Source organism: Phascolarctos cinereus, unplaced genomic scaffold (genome assembly GCF_003287225.1).
Source record: "Phascolarctos cinereus isolate Bilbo 61053 unplaced genomic scaffold, phaCin_HiC Scaffold_5;HRSCAF=322, whole genome shotgun sequence".
Lineage (NCBI taxonomy): Eukaryota > Metazoa > Chordata > Mammalia > Diprotodontia > Phascolarctidae > Phascolarctos > Phascolarctos cinereus.
Genome location: NW_027555958.1, coordinates 101,679,088 through 101,697,195, shown reverse-complemented (window position 1 = coordinate 101,697,195; position 18,108 = coordinate 101,679,088). Strand labels below are relative to the sequence as shown.

The following is an 18,108-nucleotide window of genomic DNA, read 5'->3' as shown; positions in this document are numbered from 1 at the left end:
CCTGCCTCATCACCGGCAGAGAGATCCCTGCAATCCCCCTCTGATCAGTCACTCGATTTCCCCATCAGTCTGCAGGCTTAGAGCTCTGGAAGTAGCCGTAGCCTCAGGACTGTGCTGGGACTGGGGCTGGGTCTGAGCTTTGCTCTCACAGACTTTTCCTATTGACCTTCTAAGCTGTCTTTGGTGTTTGTGGGTTGAGAAATCTGGAAACTGCTACAGCTGCCCATGATTCAGTCCTCTGAAGCCTGCTGCAGGTTTGTTGAGGCCTGGTCTTTCTTTGCCGGTGCGCCCATGTTGAACTGCGCTCCTCTCCCAGCCCAGTGCGATAGACCTTTCCAATCAACCATCCAGGTTGTCTTTGGCTGGAAATTTGTTTCACTCTGTCTCTTTGTGGGTTCTGCTGCTCTAGAATTTGTTTAGAGCCATTTTTTACAGGTATTTGGAGGGCTCTGGGGAAGAGCTCAAGCAAGTCATTGCTTTTACTCCACCATCTTGCCTCCATCCCCAGATGGCCAAGGAAGTTATTTTTAAGAAAGGCTTATGCTAATAACTTAACCTTTCTTTTTAAAATATATATTTATTGTGAAAGATGATTTAATTCTTTTCCTTAAGTGGAAGTGGATGGCCTTCAATAGCTAATGGCTTGTTCCTACATCCATGTTATTGTTTCCCTTCCCTATTTCCTTCTAAATGCTTTGCCCGAAACTGTTTTAATTGTAGCATGTGAAACAACATAAAATTGTCAGCATGATATATTTGTTTATTTTCTAAAGCAAATGATGTAAATTGGTTAAGCTGGTTCTGCCCTCCCTACCCCCATAAAAATGAGAATGACTCAGTCTTTTTCATGCCTTTATCTGACTTTCCTACCCAGTAATCTTTTTCAATAGTTTCTTTTCCTTTCTAAAAACCAAAATCAAGCATATAGTTGCTGCTTTCTTGTGTGACTCATACTTAGGCAACATTGGAAGAAAATAGGTCTCCTGTGTTGTTTTAAAAGTATTTCTGGAAAATTGGTACTTTTACAACTCGATAAATCTGTTTGTGGAAGAGACAATGTGCTGATTTCCAGCTGATGTGGCAAAACGTACTGTAAATAGTTGAGTCATAGCAGTTTGAAGGCCGAAAGGCAGTCAGACTTGGCTTGGCGAAATCAACTTAGGTGTGTTTCCATTTGCAGAACATTGCCTTTTATTTATCTTTTGCAGCATATTAGTCATCCTTCTTACTCTCCTACCATAAGAATTCATTGTAGAAGCTAGGAGAGCCTCACTTTTCCCATCAATTACTTCTGCGTATTCATTCTCTTCCTGCACATGGCACATTTTCTTTTCTTTTCCGTTTTTAATCACTGCTAGGTGACCATGAATTTGAATTGGGTCCTGGGCGTTGTTTAACCTTGAAAATTCAGGACACCTGTAGCAGATGTTTTTGAAATTATGGCTTCTTGTACAATGAGACATGAGATGTTAAGTTGCAAGACCTTCAGAAATAACTGTAGATTATCTAGAGAAAATACTTCCTTCTTTTTTGGTTGTTTTTTTAAAATGGCTAATCAACCAGGCTGAAAATGGTTTATGCTATTGAGAAACCATGGATAATTATTTCTTTGTCATCTCTGATGTTAAAAACAAATCTATAAAACTTGCATTGGGTGGTGTTTCAATGGAGTTGTTTTCATGAAGTTACTTTCTTCTTTCCCATTGAATGATGAATGGGTGGGTCTGAATTCTACCACTCATTTCTTCTTTTTTTAAGGTTTTATTGATTACTTTTATTTCTATACCATAGTGATTTCCCAACAAATCTCTGCCCATCTCTCCTTTGACCCCTCACTTATAATAATGAAAATGTTGACAGCATCACCTTGCTTGATCTGAGGTGGGAACATGCATGCTGTCAGATTTTTCACCACTCTGCTCATGTCCCTGAATGACTGCAAAAGTGCCTCAAGTATTAATTTTGGGGTTACCAATAGAGGTTAATGAGTAGGCAAGTTTGCAAATATGGAATCTGTGAATAATGAGGATTTACTGTAAGTCTACTATATGGGAGAAAGATCAGGGCTAGTGATGTAGATTTGGTAGCCATTACATAGTAGAAATAGGTAAATACTGGTATGTATTTAACAATCGGCTCTCTAAAAAAAGTGTATATGACACATTTAACTTTAATCTTATTCTATAGTATTAACATTTTCATCACTTTTTATTGTTCACAATCAATAAAGCAATAAATCAAGCCCTGATTTGCAGTATTTGCTAATTTCTGAGTAAAAATGCTCATATTGAAAGTTTAACAATTGACTCTCTCCACCCAATTGGAGTTGGTTCTAGTATAATTTTTTCAGCCTTCTTTTCAGTTCCTAAATAAATTATCTCCAAGGCTGTAATGGCCTAGCCTAACTACCAGTCATGTGGGAAGGTATTTACAGATAGGAGGAGGAACTGGGCTTGATTTCATTGTTTTGTAGCAGAGATATCTAACATGTGGTCCACAGGCTACACACTCCTTGAGTGGAGCCTGAACCAGATTAAAATGTAATTGAGAAATATTTAAGAAAATACATTAAAACATGGAATACAGATAATGTGTTCTCTGTGGTTTTCTAAATTAATAGGTTGGCAGGGATGTTTATGTATAGTTTACTGGCTCTGTTTCGTTTTGAGTTTGATGCTACTGTTTTATAGACTATCTTAATTAAAAAAAAACTCTCTACCATTGAATTCAGTCTATACTTTCTCTACAGGTTAAAGTCCCAGATTTACCTAGAGCACTGAGACATTAAGTGACTTGCCTAGGGTCACACAACAAGTATGTCAGAGGAAGGACCTGGCTTCAAAGTTAGCTTCTTATCCCCTGTGCTATGCCATGTGAAATTACTTACGGTTTACTGGAAAAAACTCCTGGCACTTATTATTTTCATCCCTTACATTTTCTTTCCTTAATACTTAAAGGCTGAGCATTCTTTATATAATAGTATTTTCCCAAAGGAGTTCTGGATTCCTTTTCTGGATTTGTCATTGAATCAAATAAATATATAGGAGAAAAATGAAGCACTGTATTTCTAATGTGCAAAATAAAGATGGTGATTTGGCACTTCTTAAATGAATATTCATTGAGTGCCTGTATAAATATATAGTGCAATGTTAGGCACTGTGGGGAGATGCAGAGAAACACAAGACATGGTTTATGGGAGAGCTTTCTGCTACAGGGCAAAGCATATAGAGAAAAAGGTAAGCATCAAAGGAAGTTCTACTTTTGAGTGAACTAAATTTAAAAATAAGTAAGATTTAAACAGAGTAAATTAAAATTGTTTAAGAGTTATTGCTAGAAGAGCTGATGTTCTTACTAGAAATTGCAGGATGCCCAGAAGCTTTTGAGTAGCATACATGAATATGAGAGGAAATAGATCATTTGTCTTTGGGGAAACCCCTGATTACCTTTAATGAAACTCTTTAATAAGACCACAAAGAGACCATTAGGTTGGCCTTAAAACCTGATTTTCTTTCTGTAAATCTCAGGTGGCAGGGCTCACTGGGTGGGAAAGAATCTCATCTTCTTTTCTTAGAATCCTAGTGGAGAGTTTCTGTTTCCTGTTCTTATTGTGTTCACTTTGGGATTTGGTCTTCCAAACTTGTAATTATGTTGAAGTGTGAACTCTTTTTTTTGGGGAGTGGGGGTGAGGAAGAGGGAGGATGAACAGAAGTGGATTTATTTCTCATATGTTATGGTCTCCCACAAAGCCCTGCTTTGAAGCCTCATTGTGGCTTGCAGGTGAACCTGGATCTGTCCATCTTTCTTCCTGCCAAGAGCAACTGCAACATGACCTCCTTCAGTGAGCTTTACTGAGAGCCTGCATGCAAGTGAAAGACATCTGCAAGTGCTTCAACACTTTAAGGGTCCATGATTTCATTTATCTGTGTACCACCTCCACTGATGGCAGATTATAGCCCTTCCACACCTTGGTCAGCTGTTTACTGAGTTGCTGTAGGAAAAACAGTTTATTACCTAGAAGCAGGCTGAGTCTGGAGTACAGAAGATCTGAGTTCAAATCTAGCCTTAGATACTAATGAGCTGTGTGACTCTAGGCAAGTCACTTAACCTCTATGTCTGCCTCAGTTCCTCAACTATAAATTGAGGATAATAATAGCCCCGACCTCCCAGCATTGTTGTGAGGATCAAATGAGATAATATTTATAAAGCACTTAGCACAGTGCCTGGCACACAGTAGTTACTTCATAAATGCTTATTTCCTTCCTTTCAGCTAACCCTTTGGTGATGAGCTCTTTCAGTTTATATAACTGGGTCCTAGGATGACAGATCTTGAGTCAATCACCAGATCTGTGTTTGAGGTTTTGCCTTTACTGGGGGAAGATAACAATAGGACCTGTCAGAGCCTGGACTCTTCTAGCATAGCCTTTGGAGCCAGAGGCCCTGGGTGTGAATTCTGTGATCTTGGGCAAGTCATACCTTAGTATCCTCATCTGCAAAATAAGAGGATTGTGTTAGACCACAGATCTAGGACTTGAAGAATCATTAGAGGCCAGACAGTTCAAACCCCTCATTTTCTAGATGAGGAAACATAGGCTCAGAGAGATTTAGTAACTTGTGCAAAGTCAAACAGGTAGTAAAAAATTAAGGGCAGGATTTGAATTCAGGTCCTCTGACTCCAGAGCTGATGAACTTTCTACCATACTGCATTCTCTCTTGATCTTTAAGATCCCACACAGTTCTACATCTTGTGATTCTTTGAGAATCCAGGTTATCTCCATACAACAGCACTTACCATGGTGGACACCCAATTGATCAGCCTTAGCTCCTGTAGCACAGAATTCCTAAACTCAAGTGATCCATCAGCGTCAGCCTCTCTTAGTGGTAGGCATTATAGGCGTGGGCCTGATTCATTGATTACTGGCTGTGTGACCCCAGTCAACTCACTTAACCGACTCAGTGTCTCAGGCAAATGTCAGGTTATATTAGATAATGTATGGGGCAGGTAGGTGGCACAGTGGATAGAGCACTGGCCCTGGAGTCAGGAGGATCTGAGTTTAAATCTGGCCTCAGACACTTGACACTTTCTAGCTGTGTGACTCTGGGCAAGTCACTTAACCCCATTGCCTAGCCCCCCCCCCAATAATGTAAATAGATTTCATTAGATAGTGAGAATAGAGTTTGTATCTGCATCAGAGGTGTATGATTAGTATTTTGTTTTAGATTTTGTATGGCGATTTTTTTCCCTCTAAAGAAATCAAGTGATTTGAATCTGTAAGGTGATAATATAAACAGGTTTGCTGGAGCAGTTTAGCACTCTTTTTTTCTTTTTCTTTTTTTTTTTTTTAACACTTTCTTGCATTTCAAATGAAGCTCAGTCCTATTCTGTTTCTTTCTTTCCAGATGGTTTCCCAGCTTGAAGCCCAAATAGCTAAACTGGCTGAGCAATTGGAGAATGAGAATGGACTTCACCAGAAAGCTCTGCAAAGGGCCCAGAAAGCCGAAAAGCATTTTGAAGATCTTCAGGGTCAATTGACGCACCTGGAGGGCGAGCTGGTATCTGGAGATGTTCTGCTAGACAGTTTGAGCCTGGAGAAACAAAAAGTAATAATCTAAGGCTATTTTACTTAATGGAAACATCTGTTATAAGATAAAAATGTGTCTGAAAAATCATCCAGCATACTTAGAGATTGAGTCCTAAATTCTAGCTCACCCGAAAAATCTCAAGTAGTAGGTGGCATGGCTGGAGAATGGGGCAGTTCTGGGTTTCAGGACTCCTTGGAGCTGAATTTTTTTTGGGGGGGGTTTGGCAATGAGATAAAGTGGCTTGCTAGTAAGTGTCAAGTGTCTGAAGTTGGATTTGAACTCAGGTCTTCCTGACTCCAGGGCCGGTGCTCTATCCACTGCACCACCTAGCTGCCCCCGATCTTAATTTCTAGTAAAAAATGGAGCAAGAAAAAAATAGCTCTAGAATTTTGTCTTGCAGAAATGGGAAACTTTCCCTTCAGGTGGTTATTTTACTTCTGAAAGGTCAAATAAATTATTATAAAGTATATGTGTTATTGTTGAATTAAATGAAAAGGAAAGAACATTGTGGAATTTTCGTCCAGATTGCTGGGTTAGGGCAAGAGGAGATTCAGTTGGTGATAGAATAGAGGTGGAGGGGAGATTCCACAGGGCTTTCAGATTTAATCCTAGTTTTGTAGTTAGGTCAACCCCATTATTTTACAGGTAGGGAAACTGAGAGGTTTTGGTGGGAAATGCCTTGCTCAGGGTCACTCAGATTATAAGTAGCAAAGCTGAGATTTGAACCCAGGCTCTTTTAACTGTACCAGGTTGTCTTTACAGTGATGCTTTGGAAGGGGCATAAATGGAAAGCACAGCACATTTGAAGATTGCATTGTTAACCATTGAGCAATCAGTACATAGAATCATTTCTGAATTTCTGCACAGCTAGTATAGTTAGTCAGCTACAAGGTAAAGAATTATTTTACCACATCCACTCTCTCTGGATATCTGAGAGCAAAACAGGCATCACTGGCAAGAACAAAGTAACAACCAGTTTTGCATCCTTGTTCCATTCCCACCATAACCTCTCTGAGGCTGAGAACCTTATTCTCCTCTTCCTCCTCTTTTTCATCTTTTTCAGTCTGGAAGAAAAGCAGGTTCACCCTATGATTTTAGTCATAGACTTTGAAGAATACTCTTATGAGTGGCAAACATTTAGCCACTCTGCCGAATTTCCATTCGGCACCCTAGGAGACGGGTAGCTGGGTGGTGCAGTGGATAGAGTGTTAGGCCTCGACTTAGGAAGACGCAGCCAAAAACTACTGAGCAACAACATCTGAGGAGATACGATGTTTGTGCCATCCTGAACGTGCTGGAGAGAAATGGATTCAGTGCTTAATGGGATAAAGTGGTCTGCAGAGGTTTATCCTGCAATTTTGTAAAGTTGTTAGCTATTTCTATTATGTTTTTATAAGTTTTCTGTGGTTCTCTGAGTATAACATATCATTCGCAGAAAATAATAATTGTGTTTCTTCTTTGGCTATTATTGTTTTTGCAATTTTTTTGTAATCTTATTACTTATATATATATAATATATAAAATATTTATATATAGCAATATAATTATATATCAATTATATATATATCAATTTTATATAGATATATATCAATTATATACATACATATATATATATATATATATATATATATATATATATATATGTATGTGTATATATGTCTGACTGTTTGTGAGCCCGTTTATGTTTTCTTGGTAAAGATACTGGAGTGGTTTGCATTTCATTCTCCAGGTCATTTTACAGATGAGGAAACTGAGGCAAACAGGGTGAAGTAACCTGCCCAGGGTCACATAGCTAGTAAATGTCTGAGGTCAGATTTGAACTCAGAAAGATGATTCTTCCTGGCTCTACGTCTGACCCCTTATCTGCTGTGCACCTAGTTGCCCATAAATGTATATATATATATATATGTATATTATATATTTATATACATATAGCAATTATATCTTTAAATCTATCTATCTATCTGTCTGTATGTCTGTCTGTCTGCATTTATGGTACTACGTCAAATAGTAGTGGTGACAATGGGCATACTTTATCCCTGATCTCAATGGAAAGTCCACTAGTTTATCCCAATTACATATAATACTGGCTCTTGGTTTTAGGTTTATATTACTTACTATTGACAGAATAAAGTAGCAAAAAAAAAAAAGGTTTAGAGGAAAGGATTTCATTGGGATTGTTTTAATTTTTCCTGTTGGGTATTGCAGCAATAGAGTAAGTTAAAAAATACTTTTTTAGTTAATACTCTATCCAAGTGGTTCTCAAAATTATATATATTCTCAAATAATATGCAGTGGGAGCAGTGAAATTGGAGTTACCAGACTTGAGTTCAAATCCAAATTCAGTTACTTAACTCGAGTGAGTCATTTTATATGTGGTTCTCAGTTTCCTCATCAATAAAATAAGTAGGTTGGACTAAATAACTTCTAAAATTCCTTCTAGTTCTATATCTTTGGTTCTAGGCTACCCATGAAACCTGTGATCTAAGGAGCATAGAATTGCCTATGAAAATATGAAGAAAAGTTGTACCTTATTTTGGTGCTAAACGTAAATGCTTATGCTACCTTTAATGGCTAAATAAACACTTTTAGTTAAAATTTAAGCTGAATTTTCTTCCCCCCACCCCAAAAGATAACTGACTGGAATTTTCTAGAATTATGCTCCATTCCCTAGTATTGAAGAGAGCAGTTTACTTTCTGTGGGTATGTGGGAGGTCCCCAGACTGCATATCTAAATAGAGATACTGTCGTTGAGCTATTTTTAAAAAATGATCATGTAATGAAATAGTGAAGTGCTGTGGGAAGAATGTTGCCTTTGAAGTTATAGTATTGGGGTGCAGTTACCAGTTCTGCTGCTTAATATCTTTGTGACCTTAGGCAAATCTAATCAATCCCTTGGGGCCTCAGTTTCTTTCTTTCTTTCTTTCTTTCTTTCTTTCTTTCTTTCTTTCTTTCTTTCTTTCTTTCTTTCTTGCTTCTTTCTTGCTTTCTTTCTAGCAGATATATTTCCTCTCTATTATTCCATGCTGCCTATTATTTATTTTAAAAATAATTTTTTGACATCTTTTTCTAACATCACCTACATTTTCCAATTTATCCTTCTCTCCTGCTCTCAGAAAGTCCTTCTTATAACAAAGAATAAAAGAGAAGGAAAAAAAAACCTAATTCAGCAAAATTAACCAACATATTGAAAAATTGTGACATTTACCCATAATGTTTCATAACCCTGGAGCCCCTACTTCTGCAAAGAGGAAAGGAGGTGGCTTCTCATATCCTTTCTTTGGCACCGCACTTAGTCACCATAATTTCATAGCATTCATTTTCAGTTGTCGCTGGACTTCCCATGTACATTGTCATAGTCATTATCTATACTGGCAGCTAGATGACTACCAGTGTCCTGTCCAAGTTCTATGTCTATTGATCTTCTGAGCCACATGTTGGATCTTATGATCCAACCTGTAAACAAAGTAGTTTATACAGTAATGCTCCATTTATCCAGGGGTGAGGTTTCCTTCCAGTTACAGCACCTTTTTAGAATAACCAAGACCTAGAAATAAGCATAAAAAGGCACTAAAGTGACCGAAATAGCTATTACAAAATCCATGCATTAAAATCAATATCCCTGGTGCCTTCACTTAAGAACTATTGGCTCTATTTTACATATGTATACATGCATTTGGTCCAGATCTAAGATTTCATCATATAAGAAATTCCCATTTGGAAACTCCCTTAGGACTCTTCAGTTGATGCAGATTGACTACTGCTTTGTAACTTATGGTTTTAGAGACTAGAATTGCCTGAGGACGATGAAAGGCTTAATGAGTTGTCCTGATTACGTGGCTAGTGGCTGGATTTGAGCCCCAGGTCTCCTTGACTCCAACTCTGTCCCTCTAGCTAGTTATCTCAGTCATCTCAGTCTGTCACTGTTTCTGTCTCTGTCTCTCTGTTTTCTGTTTTTCCCTCTCAGTCTCTGTCTCTCTCCCTCTTTCCCTCTCCTCTCTCTCTCTTTTTCCCTCCTTCCTCTCTCTCCCCCATCTGTATATTGTGTATATATTTATATACGTATGTATGATATAACACACATATGTGTGCACTTGACTGTTCATATGTTTTTCCCATCCTTATTACATAGTTGATCTACTCTGATATTACTAAAAGAAAAACTGCAAATATATATTTACTGTAGCTGTCTCAGCTTTTAAAATAACATGTAATTATTATGTTTCCATCCTGTTTGTTTCTTGTTGAAAATATTAATATTAGAATGTTCTGCTTAGTCTAAGCATTGAGAAGTAACTTTTCTCTGCTTGAGAGAAAGACGAAAGCCTGACAAATTCCCCTGTTAACTGTTTTCTATATCAATTTCATTTTTGTTTTGGGGGGCTCAGTATCTTAAATTTGTAGATCAGCTTTCGGAGAAGATGAAGCTAGACCAGATGGCTGCTGAACTTGGCTTTGACATGCGGTTGGATGCAGTTTTAGCTCGTGCAGAGCAGCTGGTCCGTCTTGAGAGCAATGCAGTTATTGAAAACAAGACCATGGCCCATAGCTTACAGAGAAAGGTAAGAAGGTGGCCTATCTCAGCCTTGTTGAAAAAAAAATCAATTTCTGAGGGATCCCAAATGTTATAAGAAAAAATATTAACTCCACATTTATCAATAATTATTGCTAGTTTTGGCTGAGATATACCTCTTTGCTACTTCCAGATATCTGTCATCTGTATAAATACTACCTCCATTGATAGACTGGAAATCCTTCACATCTCTATAAAAGTGGTGCATTCTGGCTTAGCTTCAGTGTGCTTCACTTGCCTTTTGTAGTGCCCAAGGGATGACAGAAATTTGGATATAATGAATGAATGCAGTTACCTAATCCCTTGTACCTAGCTGGCTTCCGGTCATGCTTTACATACTATCCATCCATCCATTCATCCATTCATCCACATATCCATCTATTTGTTCATCCACATCTGGCATCTTACCATCTTCCCTTCGACCACACACATTGATAGGTCTCCCTTACTTTCCTACCACTTCTTATTTTGGAAACAGTATCAAATTAATACTACCATTGTTTCTGGAAAAGGTAAGGTAGTTATAGCTCTGTTCACCCTTCCTGTGACGTCCCAGACCAAAACTCCTTTCCTGGCCACCACTCCCTTAAATTTTGTCTCCTCCATTAGAATGTAGGCCTCTAGATAATAGGGAATGCCTCACTTTTGCATTTGTATCCCAATGTTCAGCATAGTGCCTGGCAAATGGGCACTTGATAAATGCTTTTTTCATTCATTCAATCAAATATGGCTTTACACTTCGATGTAAAACCATTTTTTTTATGCTTTTTACTTTGTGGCTTGTTAGGCGCACTTCATCCTGGGCCAAGAACCCATCAGTCGTATACTTTAAGCCATGGGTCAGAAATCCAAACCCTGTTCTCAGATACAATCTTCTTAACCAGCTGTTAATTTCTCAAATCTGCCTTTCTCATCTGAAGCCCTTGCCTTTGATCAGCAACACTAATGAAAACACCACCCATGTTCCTAAAGCTTTCCTCAGTGCCATCCTGGACTTGAAGTCTTACTCAAGAATTCATAATCCAGAGTAATACTTTGTAGATTCCTGCTAGCACTCTCATTTGCTCTTGCATGGAACATAGAAGTGGGTAGTAGTTATCAGGTGGTCTTCATACGTTGCTGTGGAAAAAGAAAACATTATCATCTGCTGCCCAGTATGCTGGTGATGAGCCTGTCCCCAATCAGTGAAGCTAATTCATGGATGGCAGACACTTAGTCTGGTAAGAGGCGTGGAAATCTTCCCAGCTTTGTAGGGTCTGTCAGAATTTGTTTTCCCTTTGAGAAGCCAGGGTGGCTTCCTTACCATGATGAAACATTAGAGAAGGAATTTAGTGGGATTGCTAGTTTTGTTTTAATTAATTAAATTAATTCTAAAATGTAATTTCTCATCTTAAATTTAGAAAGTTGGCGATCATGGTAGTATAGAATGAAAAAAAAAAGCTGCCCTCTCATTCAGACAAAGAAGAAAGGGAGGAAAACATGGTGGTTATTTTTTAGAAAGAAATAGGGAAATATGGGCAAGTCTACCAGGAAACTATGTAGTAGCACCTTTTCTATACAACAGTCATAACGTTAGGGATATTTTATACAACAATATCACTGCTATTGAGAAAGGAAAATTGGATTACATTTTCTTCCCAGGTTCTACCCAGAGAATAAGTCTTTCTCTGTACTCAGCATCCATTCCTTTTCACTTGGATCTCAATTAAGGAGATGAGGACCATTAACTATAATGACAATAATAATAACAATAATCTCTTTCTTCAGTCTTCTCAGTTTCTTTCTTCCTAATGATTACACTTTCTTTAGAAGTAACCAAAATTTCATTAATTCAAGTTAACAAATTAAACATTCATTAATTTTAGTTGCAAATGATGAATGGTTTATGATCATTTTTTATGGGAGGAGAGAGGACAGTCTGTAGATATTATAAGCCAACAAATTATGTACACCTTGAAGCCCCTTCCAGCTCTATAAGTAATGTTCTCATAAACCTTTAAGACTAGTGTCAAGAAAGATAAAGTGCAGAATGAACTGAGGATGGTAAAAAAAAATAGGGAAAACAAAAAAGACTTTTGCAGCTATTTTTAGAGTAAGAAGAGGAAGAAGAAAGGACAGGCCCCTTGGGTAGGTTTGACATTGCAGAAAGAGGAACTAAATAAATGCTATTTTGCTTCTTTCTCTGTCAAGGAGAATGAGCTTCAGCTAGAAAGGGTAGAACAAAACAAGTTTTAGAGCCAAAGATGGGCAAGAAGTAGTGAATGTCTAGTTATTGACTCTAATTAAGTTTTAGATCTCTTGACTTGTATGAATTATACTACAGGGTACTGAAAAAGATTGGAGGTGTTATTGTTGAACCATCTATCAGAGGTTTCTCAAAGAATCCCTATCTTTGAGGAGTCATGGGAAATAGAAGATGTTCTAGAAGACAGGACAGTGGAAAGGAGTAGTTTTTGAAAGGAAAAGATATACGGACTAGTGAGCTTTATGTTGATCATAGCAAAATTCTGATATAAATTGTTAATTAAGTGGATCATATGCTTTTAGGAAAGGAAGTGATGATGACTGGGAGTCATCATTTTTTATGCCAAACCTACCCACCTTCCGAATTTCCTAATTTCTGTTGTAGATACCATTATTAATCAAATTCACAGCCTCAGAGTTCTTGACTCTTTATAGCTACAACAGTAGATAGAGGAGCAGTTGATAGAGCTCCAGGTTGGGAAAAACCTGAGTTCAGTATCTGATCTCAGACACTTAATAGCTATGTGACCCTGGGAAAATCATTTAACCTCTGCTTCAGCTTCCTTATTTGTAAAATGGGGATAATAATAGCATCTACTTCCCAAGGTTGTTGTGAGGATCAAATGAGATAATAATTGTTAAGTGCTTAACACAGTGCTTTGCACATAGTAAGCACTATATAAATGTTAGCTATTATTAACCAATTAATTGCTATTAGCTATTATATCCAATAAATGCCAGTCCTGTTGATTTTACTTCCATAATATCTCTTGTATATGAACCTGTCTTTCTACTCACAGGGCCAATACCATAATTCAGGCCCTCATCATCTCTTGCCTGGACTATTGAATGGCTTCCTAATTAGGCTCCCTGCCTTGTCTCTCCCCTCATACTCAGCTGCCAAAATGACTTTTTCAAAGCATGGTTTGGCCATGTTACTTCCTTGCTCAAAAAGCATCAGTGGCTCTACCTTGCTACTAGGATAAAACATATACTATTTGACTTTTAAAGTCCCTTGAAACCTGGCTCCAGCCTACAGTTCCAGAATTATTATATGACACTCCCCATTCACACCTCCAATGGTCCAGTCAAACTGATCTTGCTGTTTCTTATATTGAACACTCCATCTTCCATGTCCTTGCATTTCCACAGCCCATCGCTATGCCTGGAAGGCACTCTCTCCTCACCTATGCTTCAAAGAAACCTTAATTTCATTCATATCTTAGCTCAAACATTGCCCCCTAATTGAGGTCTTCTTTGATATCTCTGGTTACTAATGCCTCTTCCTCAATACTACCTTGTATTTATTTTTTAATGGATTTTGTATGTAGATATTTATATGCACATAAAACTTGTAGGCATACACATGTGTATGTAGACACACATGGACGTTCATGAGAAACACATGTACCTATACAATGCACAATATATACATGTACATGGACATACGTGCACAATGCACACACATACAAATACACACATATACACAATGTATACATATGTATAAAAGATACACATAGGGGTACGTATAGATACATACATGTTTGTAAGAAATGCATCTAGCCACACAATGCATAATATGTGTGTGTATATGGACACATACCCACAATGTATGAATATATACATACACACAGATATGTATACACACATGTTGCCTCCCCTTGTTGGGGGCAGGGAAAAAGCTGAGACTATATCATTTCTGTTTTATTCTCATTGCCTAGTACAGTGTTTGGTATGTGGTAGGTGCTTTATAAATACAATGATAAATATAAAATAAAATAATAAATAATAAATCGTTCCATTCTATTCTCTTGGTTTTATTTATGCCACAGTCTCTTAGTTCTCCTCTTATGTCTCCAACCATTCCTAACAAGTCTTCTTTCTTGGTTCCTCATCCTTTTCTCTAATCCATAAGTTAGCTGCTCCCCAAGATTCCGTCCTTGGCTCTGTCCTTTTCTATATTTTTTGTTCTTTTATTTCCTAGCACCAAGTAGAGTGCCTAGTATGTAGTAGATAAGTAATAAATACTTGTCTATTGGTTGATGTTCCTTGGCAAACTTATCAATTTTTAAGTCTTCAACTATCACCTCTATTCAGATGATGATCAAATCTGTACCTTCATCCTCCCTTCTCTCAAATTTCGGGCCCTTAACTCCCATTGGACATCTTTACCTGTACGTCTCATTGTTATCTCAAATTCAACATGTCCAAAATCGAGTGACTTTCTTTCCTCTTAAACATTCTGCCCCCTTTTTGACTTGATTTTCTGTCAGTGGCACTGTCACTCACCTACTTTGAAATTGTGACTTTTTTGCCTCTTCCCTCTTCCTCACCTCCTATATCTAAGCAGTCATCAAGTCTGGGTTGATTCCCTCAGAAAACATGTCTAAAATGATTCTTCCCTCTTTATTTACATGACCAGCACCTTTGTGTGGATCTTCTTTTCCCTATGCACTTGGACTATTACAATAGCTTTCTAATGGATTTTCTCATATCTGCCTTCTGCTAAACTTTCTTATGTATATAGATCTGGTCATGTCACTTCCCAGTCTAACAATCTTCAGTGGTTCCATACAAGTTGTGTTCAGACTGTTTTACCCATTTTTCAAAGCCCTTCACAATCTGGTGCCACCTTTCCTTCCAGTATTATCTTTATCCTTCATGCATTATATGCTGTAGACAGTCTGGACTGCCACTTAGTCTGCTGAACAACTCTTGAACTTTTCAACCTCTGTGCTTTTGCTCGTGCTATTGCCTATACCTGGAATGTCCTCCTATCATTCTTGTTGAATTCCTATTCATCCTTCAAAGCCCAATTCAAGTTCTATTTCCCCTATGAAGTCTTCTGTGATCTTCCCTTGTTTGCAATAACTTTCGCTCTCAGGCAATGTTAGCATCCTAGAATTTCAGTGTTGAAAAAGACATTAGTGGCAATCTGGTACAAGCCATAACTGAACAAGCATCTTCTTTTCAACATATACGATTAAGTGGTCATCTGCCTTTTGCATTTTGCAGAGTCCTAATTCTTGAGAATTTGTTTTTTCCTTTTAGCATGCCCAGTGTTTCTCTTTGCAATTCTCCCCCATTGCCTTTAGGGCCAAGTTGGTCAAGTCTTTTCCCAAGTGAGAGTGCGGTTAAGATATGGGCCTGACCTGTGATTTCATTGAGAGTGTTCTGACTCTCAGCTTACTATTATTTCCATTACATCATGCTGGATATTTAAAAGAAGAAAGGATTTAGAGGGACCTGATAACTTCATCAAACATTTGAAGGCCTGTCTTGTGGGAGAGGGCTAAGAGTTATTCCTTCTGGCTCCACACAGAGCAAAACCAGGTGAAGGAGAAGTTAGAGGGAGCCAGATTTCAGCTCAAAATAAAGAAGAACTTCCCAATATTTAGAGCTGCTTGGAAATGGAATAGGTTGCCCGTAAAGGTAACAAGTGAGCCTTCTGTTGCTTTTCAATGAGACGGGAATGATCAAGCTTTGTAGAGGGATTAACCCATCTGGTGGGAGTGGGATTAAATGACTCCTCTGGTTCTTTTCAATTCTTAGGCTTGATTCTTTGATTAAATGAAACCCAAGGCTTCATAAAATAATTTCCCTGGCATTTCAAGTAAGAACAAGGTGATTGAAAAAAAGTAATTTAAAAACATAATAACTCTAATCTTTTTTAGCCAACTAAACCCAACACTTTGTGATTGAGATTAATCAGTACAGGGTTGGCTGCCAGTGAGTTTGCGGAGGATTGAGTCTCTCTGCTTCTTGTTATAGTCTGGCCTTGATGAATCCATTTTCGTAGTCTTAAATGCAATTTCACTTTTTTATTATGATGCACCTAATGCTAGGGAGAATCAGAGTTGAAAGCCTGCCTCCTCTGCACATTTTCTGTGGTTCTTTTGTCTAGGGCTTCGTAGCTCATGAAATTAATTCCTGGAAAAAATGAATAAAAAATGCAATCAGGGAAAAGAAGTCCAATAACCTTTTTGGTTGGTACAAATGAGTCTTATTGAAATATAAAGATCATTGTGATAGCAGTAATTCACTTATATTTCCCGAGTGTTCAGTTATAAAGAAAATTCCCTGTTCTCTTAAACTAGCTAAAGGCTCAGAAAGAAAGGCTGGAGAGCCGAGAGCTGCACATGAACCTTCTTCGGCAGAAGGTAATTCACCTGGAAGAAGAGAGGCAGGTTTGCACAGCCTTGGCTGTGGAGAAGGACGAGGCCAACCTTACCATCAGGAAACTGCAGAAGATGGTGGAAAGATTACAGAAGGATCTGAGAGTGGCCCGGGAATCTAACACTGAGCTCAAAGCCAAACTCTCAGATACTAATGAGCTCAAGGCAAGTGCCAAACATATATCTCTTTGTTGATATTTTGCTGACCACAGGAAAAGTATGTATCAGTCCAAAGCTCACATGAGATACCAGGTGGCAAAGTGGATAATCGTCATTATCATCATCATAATATCAATAGCTGTCATTTATATAACACTTGAAGGTTTTAAAGCACCTTACAAATATTATCTTTGATCCTCACAACAACCCTGGGAAGGTGGGTATCATTATTATCCCCATTTTACAGATAAAAACACTGAGACAGAAGTTAAGTGATTATTTCAGGATTACACATCTAGTAAGTATCTGTGACAGAATTTGAACTCAAGCCTTCATAACCCCTTAGCCAGCATTCTGTTCACTCTGCCAGTACAATTTATAGTCTTATGAGAATTGAAAAGGGCACTGAGAGGTTAAGGGACTTGCCCAGGGTCACATAGCCAGGATATGTCAGGACTTCCTGGCTTAAACATCAGTTGTTTTCCCCCAATACCATTCTGGTATGTACACATAGGCAATATACAATTCGGCAAAAAACAAAGTGCTTGCAATGGTGCTGAGGACAAAAATCACTACTGACTGGATAAATCACTGAAGGCAAGTCTGAGAAAATGAAGACAGTTCTTCACTGAGAAGGGTCAGTCACTGTAATAACATCTACTGAAATCCCTTTGAATGTATGGAATTATGCAGGTATACTGCTTCCTATCCCCATCATTGTAAATTAGTTCCATTAAAAATGGCATTAGGTGAAACAATGTTACAGAGGGCTGATGGTTCAATAGGAATAGAGTTGAGGGAAGTGATATGCTAGCCTTCCAGGTAGGGAAAGTCCTTAGTTCGAGAGTCAGATGGGAGCTGGGCTGAGCTGGCCTGATGTCACATGATTGGCCTAATGATGTCATAGTATGACTTGTTACATACAGGGGTTCTATTGTAAAAATTTAATGATGCTTTTATGAGATAATGTCTTAATGTTATGCCTACAATGGGTATAGTTAGGTATCTGAAGGGAATTGAAAATGTGTTCACTATATTCAAGGTCTTTACAATATAAGGAAAAAGAAACAAAAATATACATGGACATAACCAAAATATTTAAAATATCATACACATTTGTGCCACTGTGATTGGTATATATTATAGTAAACATATAAGGTATACAGCTCAAATATATATTATTCAGCTGTATAAAGTGTCAAGTGCTTACTATGTGCTAGGCATTGTGCTAAGCACTAGGGATATAAATAAAACAAGCAAGACAGTCCCTGAATTCAAGAAGCTTACATTTTAATGTGGAAAGGCGATACATAGATGGGAGCTGGGGAACTGAAAAATGGGAGTTGGAATTATATATGAGGTAGTATAACTAGTGAT

The 18,108-nt window shown here is 37.9% G+C and overlaps 1 protein-coding gene across 2 annotated transcripts in view; it reads left to right on the top strand.

The window, feature by feature from the left end:
* CCDC170 (coiled-coil domain containing 170) overlaps positions 1 to 18,108 on the top strand; it is a 91,900-nt gene that overhangs the window by 54,746 nt on the left and 19,046 nt on the right. For both annotated transcript variants that reach the window (XM_020986616.2, XM_020986618.2), the window contains 3 exons: positions 5,398 to 5,598; positions 9,969 to 10,142; positions 16,495 to 16,737. In XM_020986616.2, coding sequence (XP_020842275.1) covers positions 5,398 to 5,598; positions 9,969 to 10,142; positions 16,495 to 16,737 — 618 coding nt within the window. The remainder of the gene's footprint in view (positions 1 to 5,397; positions 5,599 to 9,968; positions 10,143 to 16,494; positions 16,738 to 18,108) is intronic.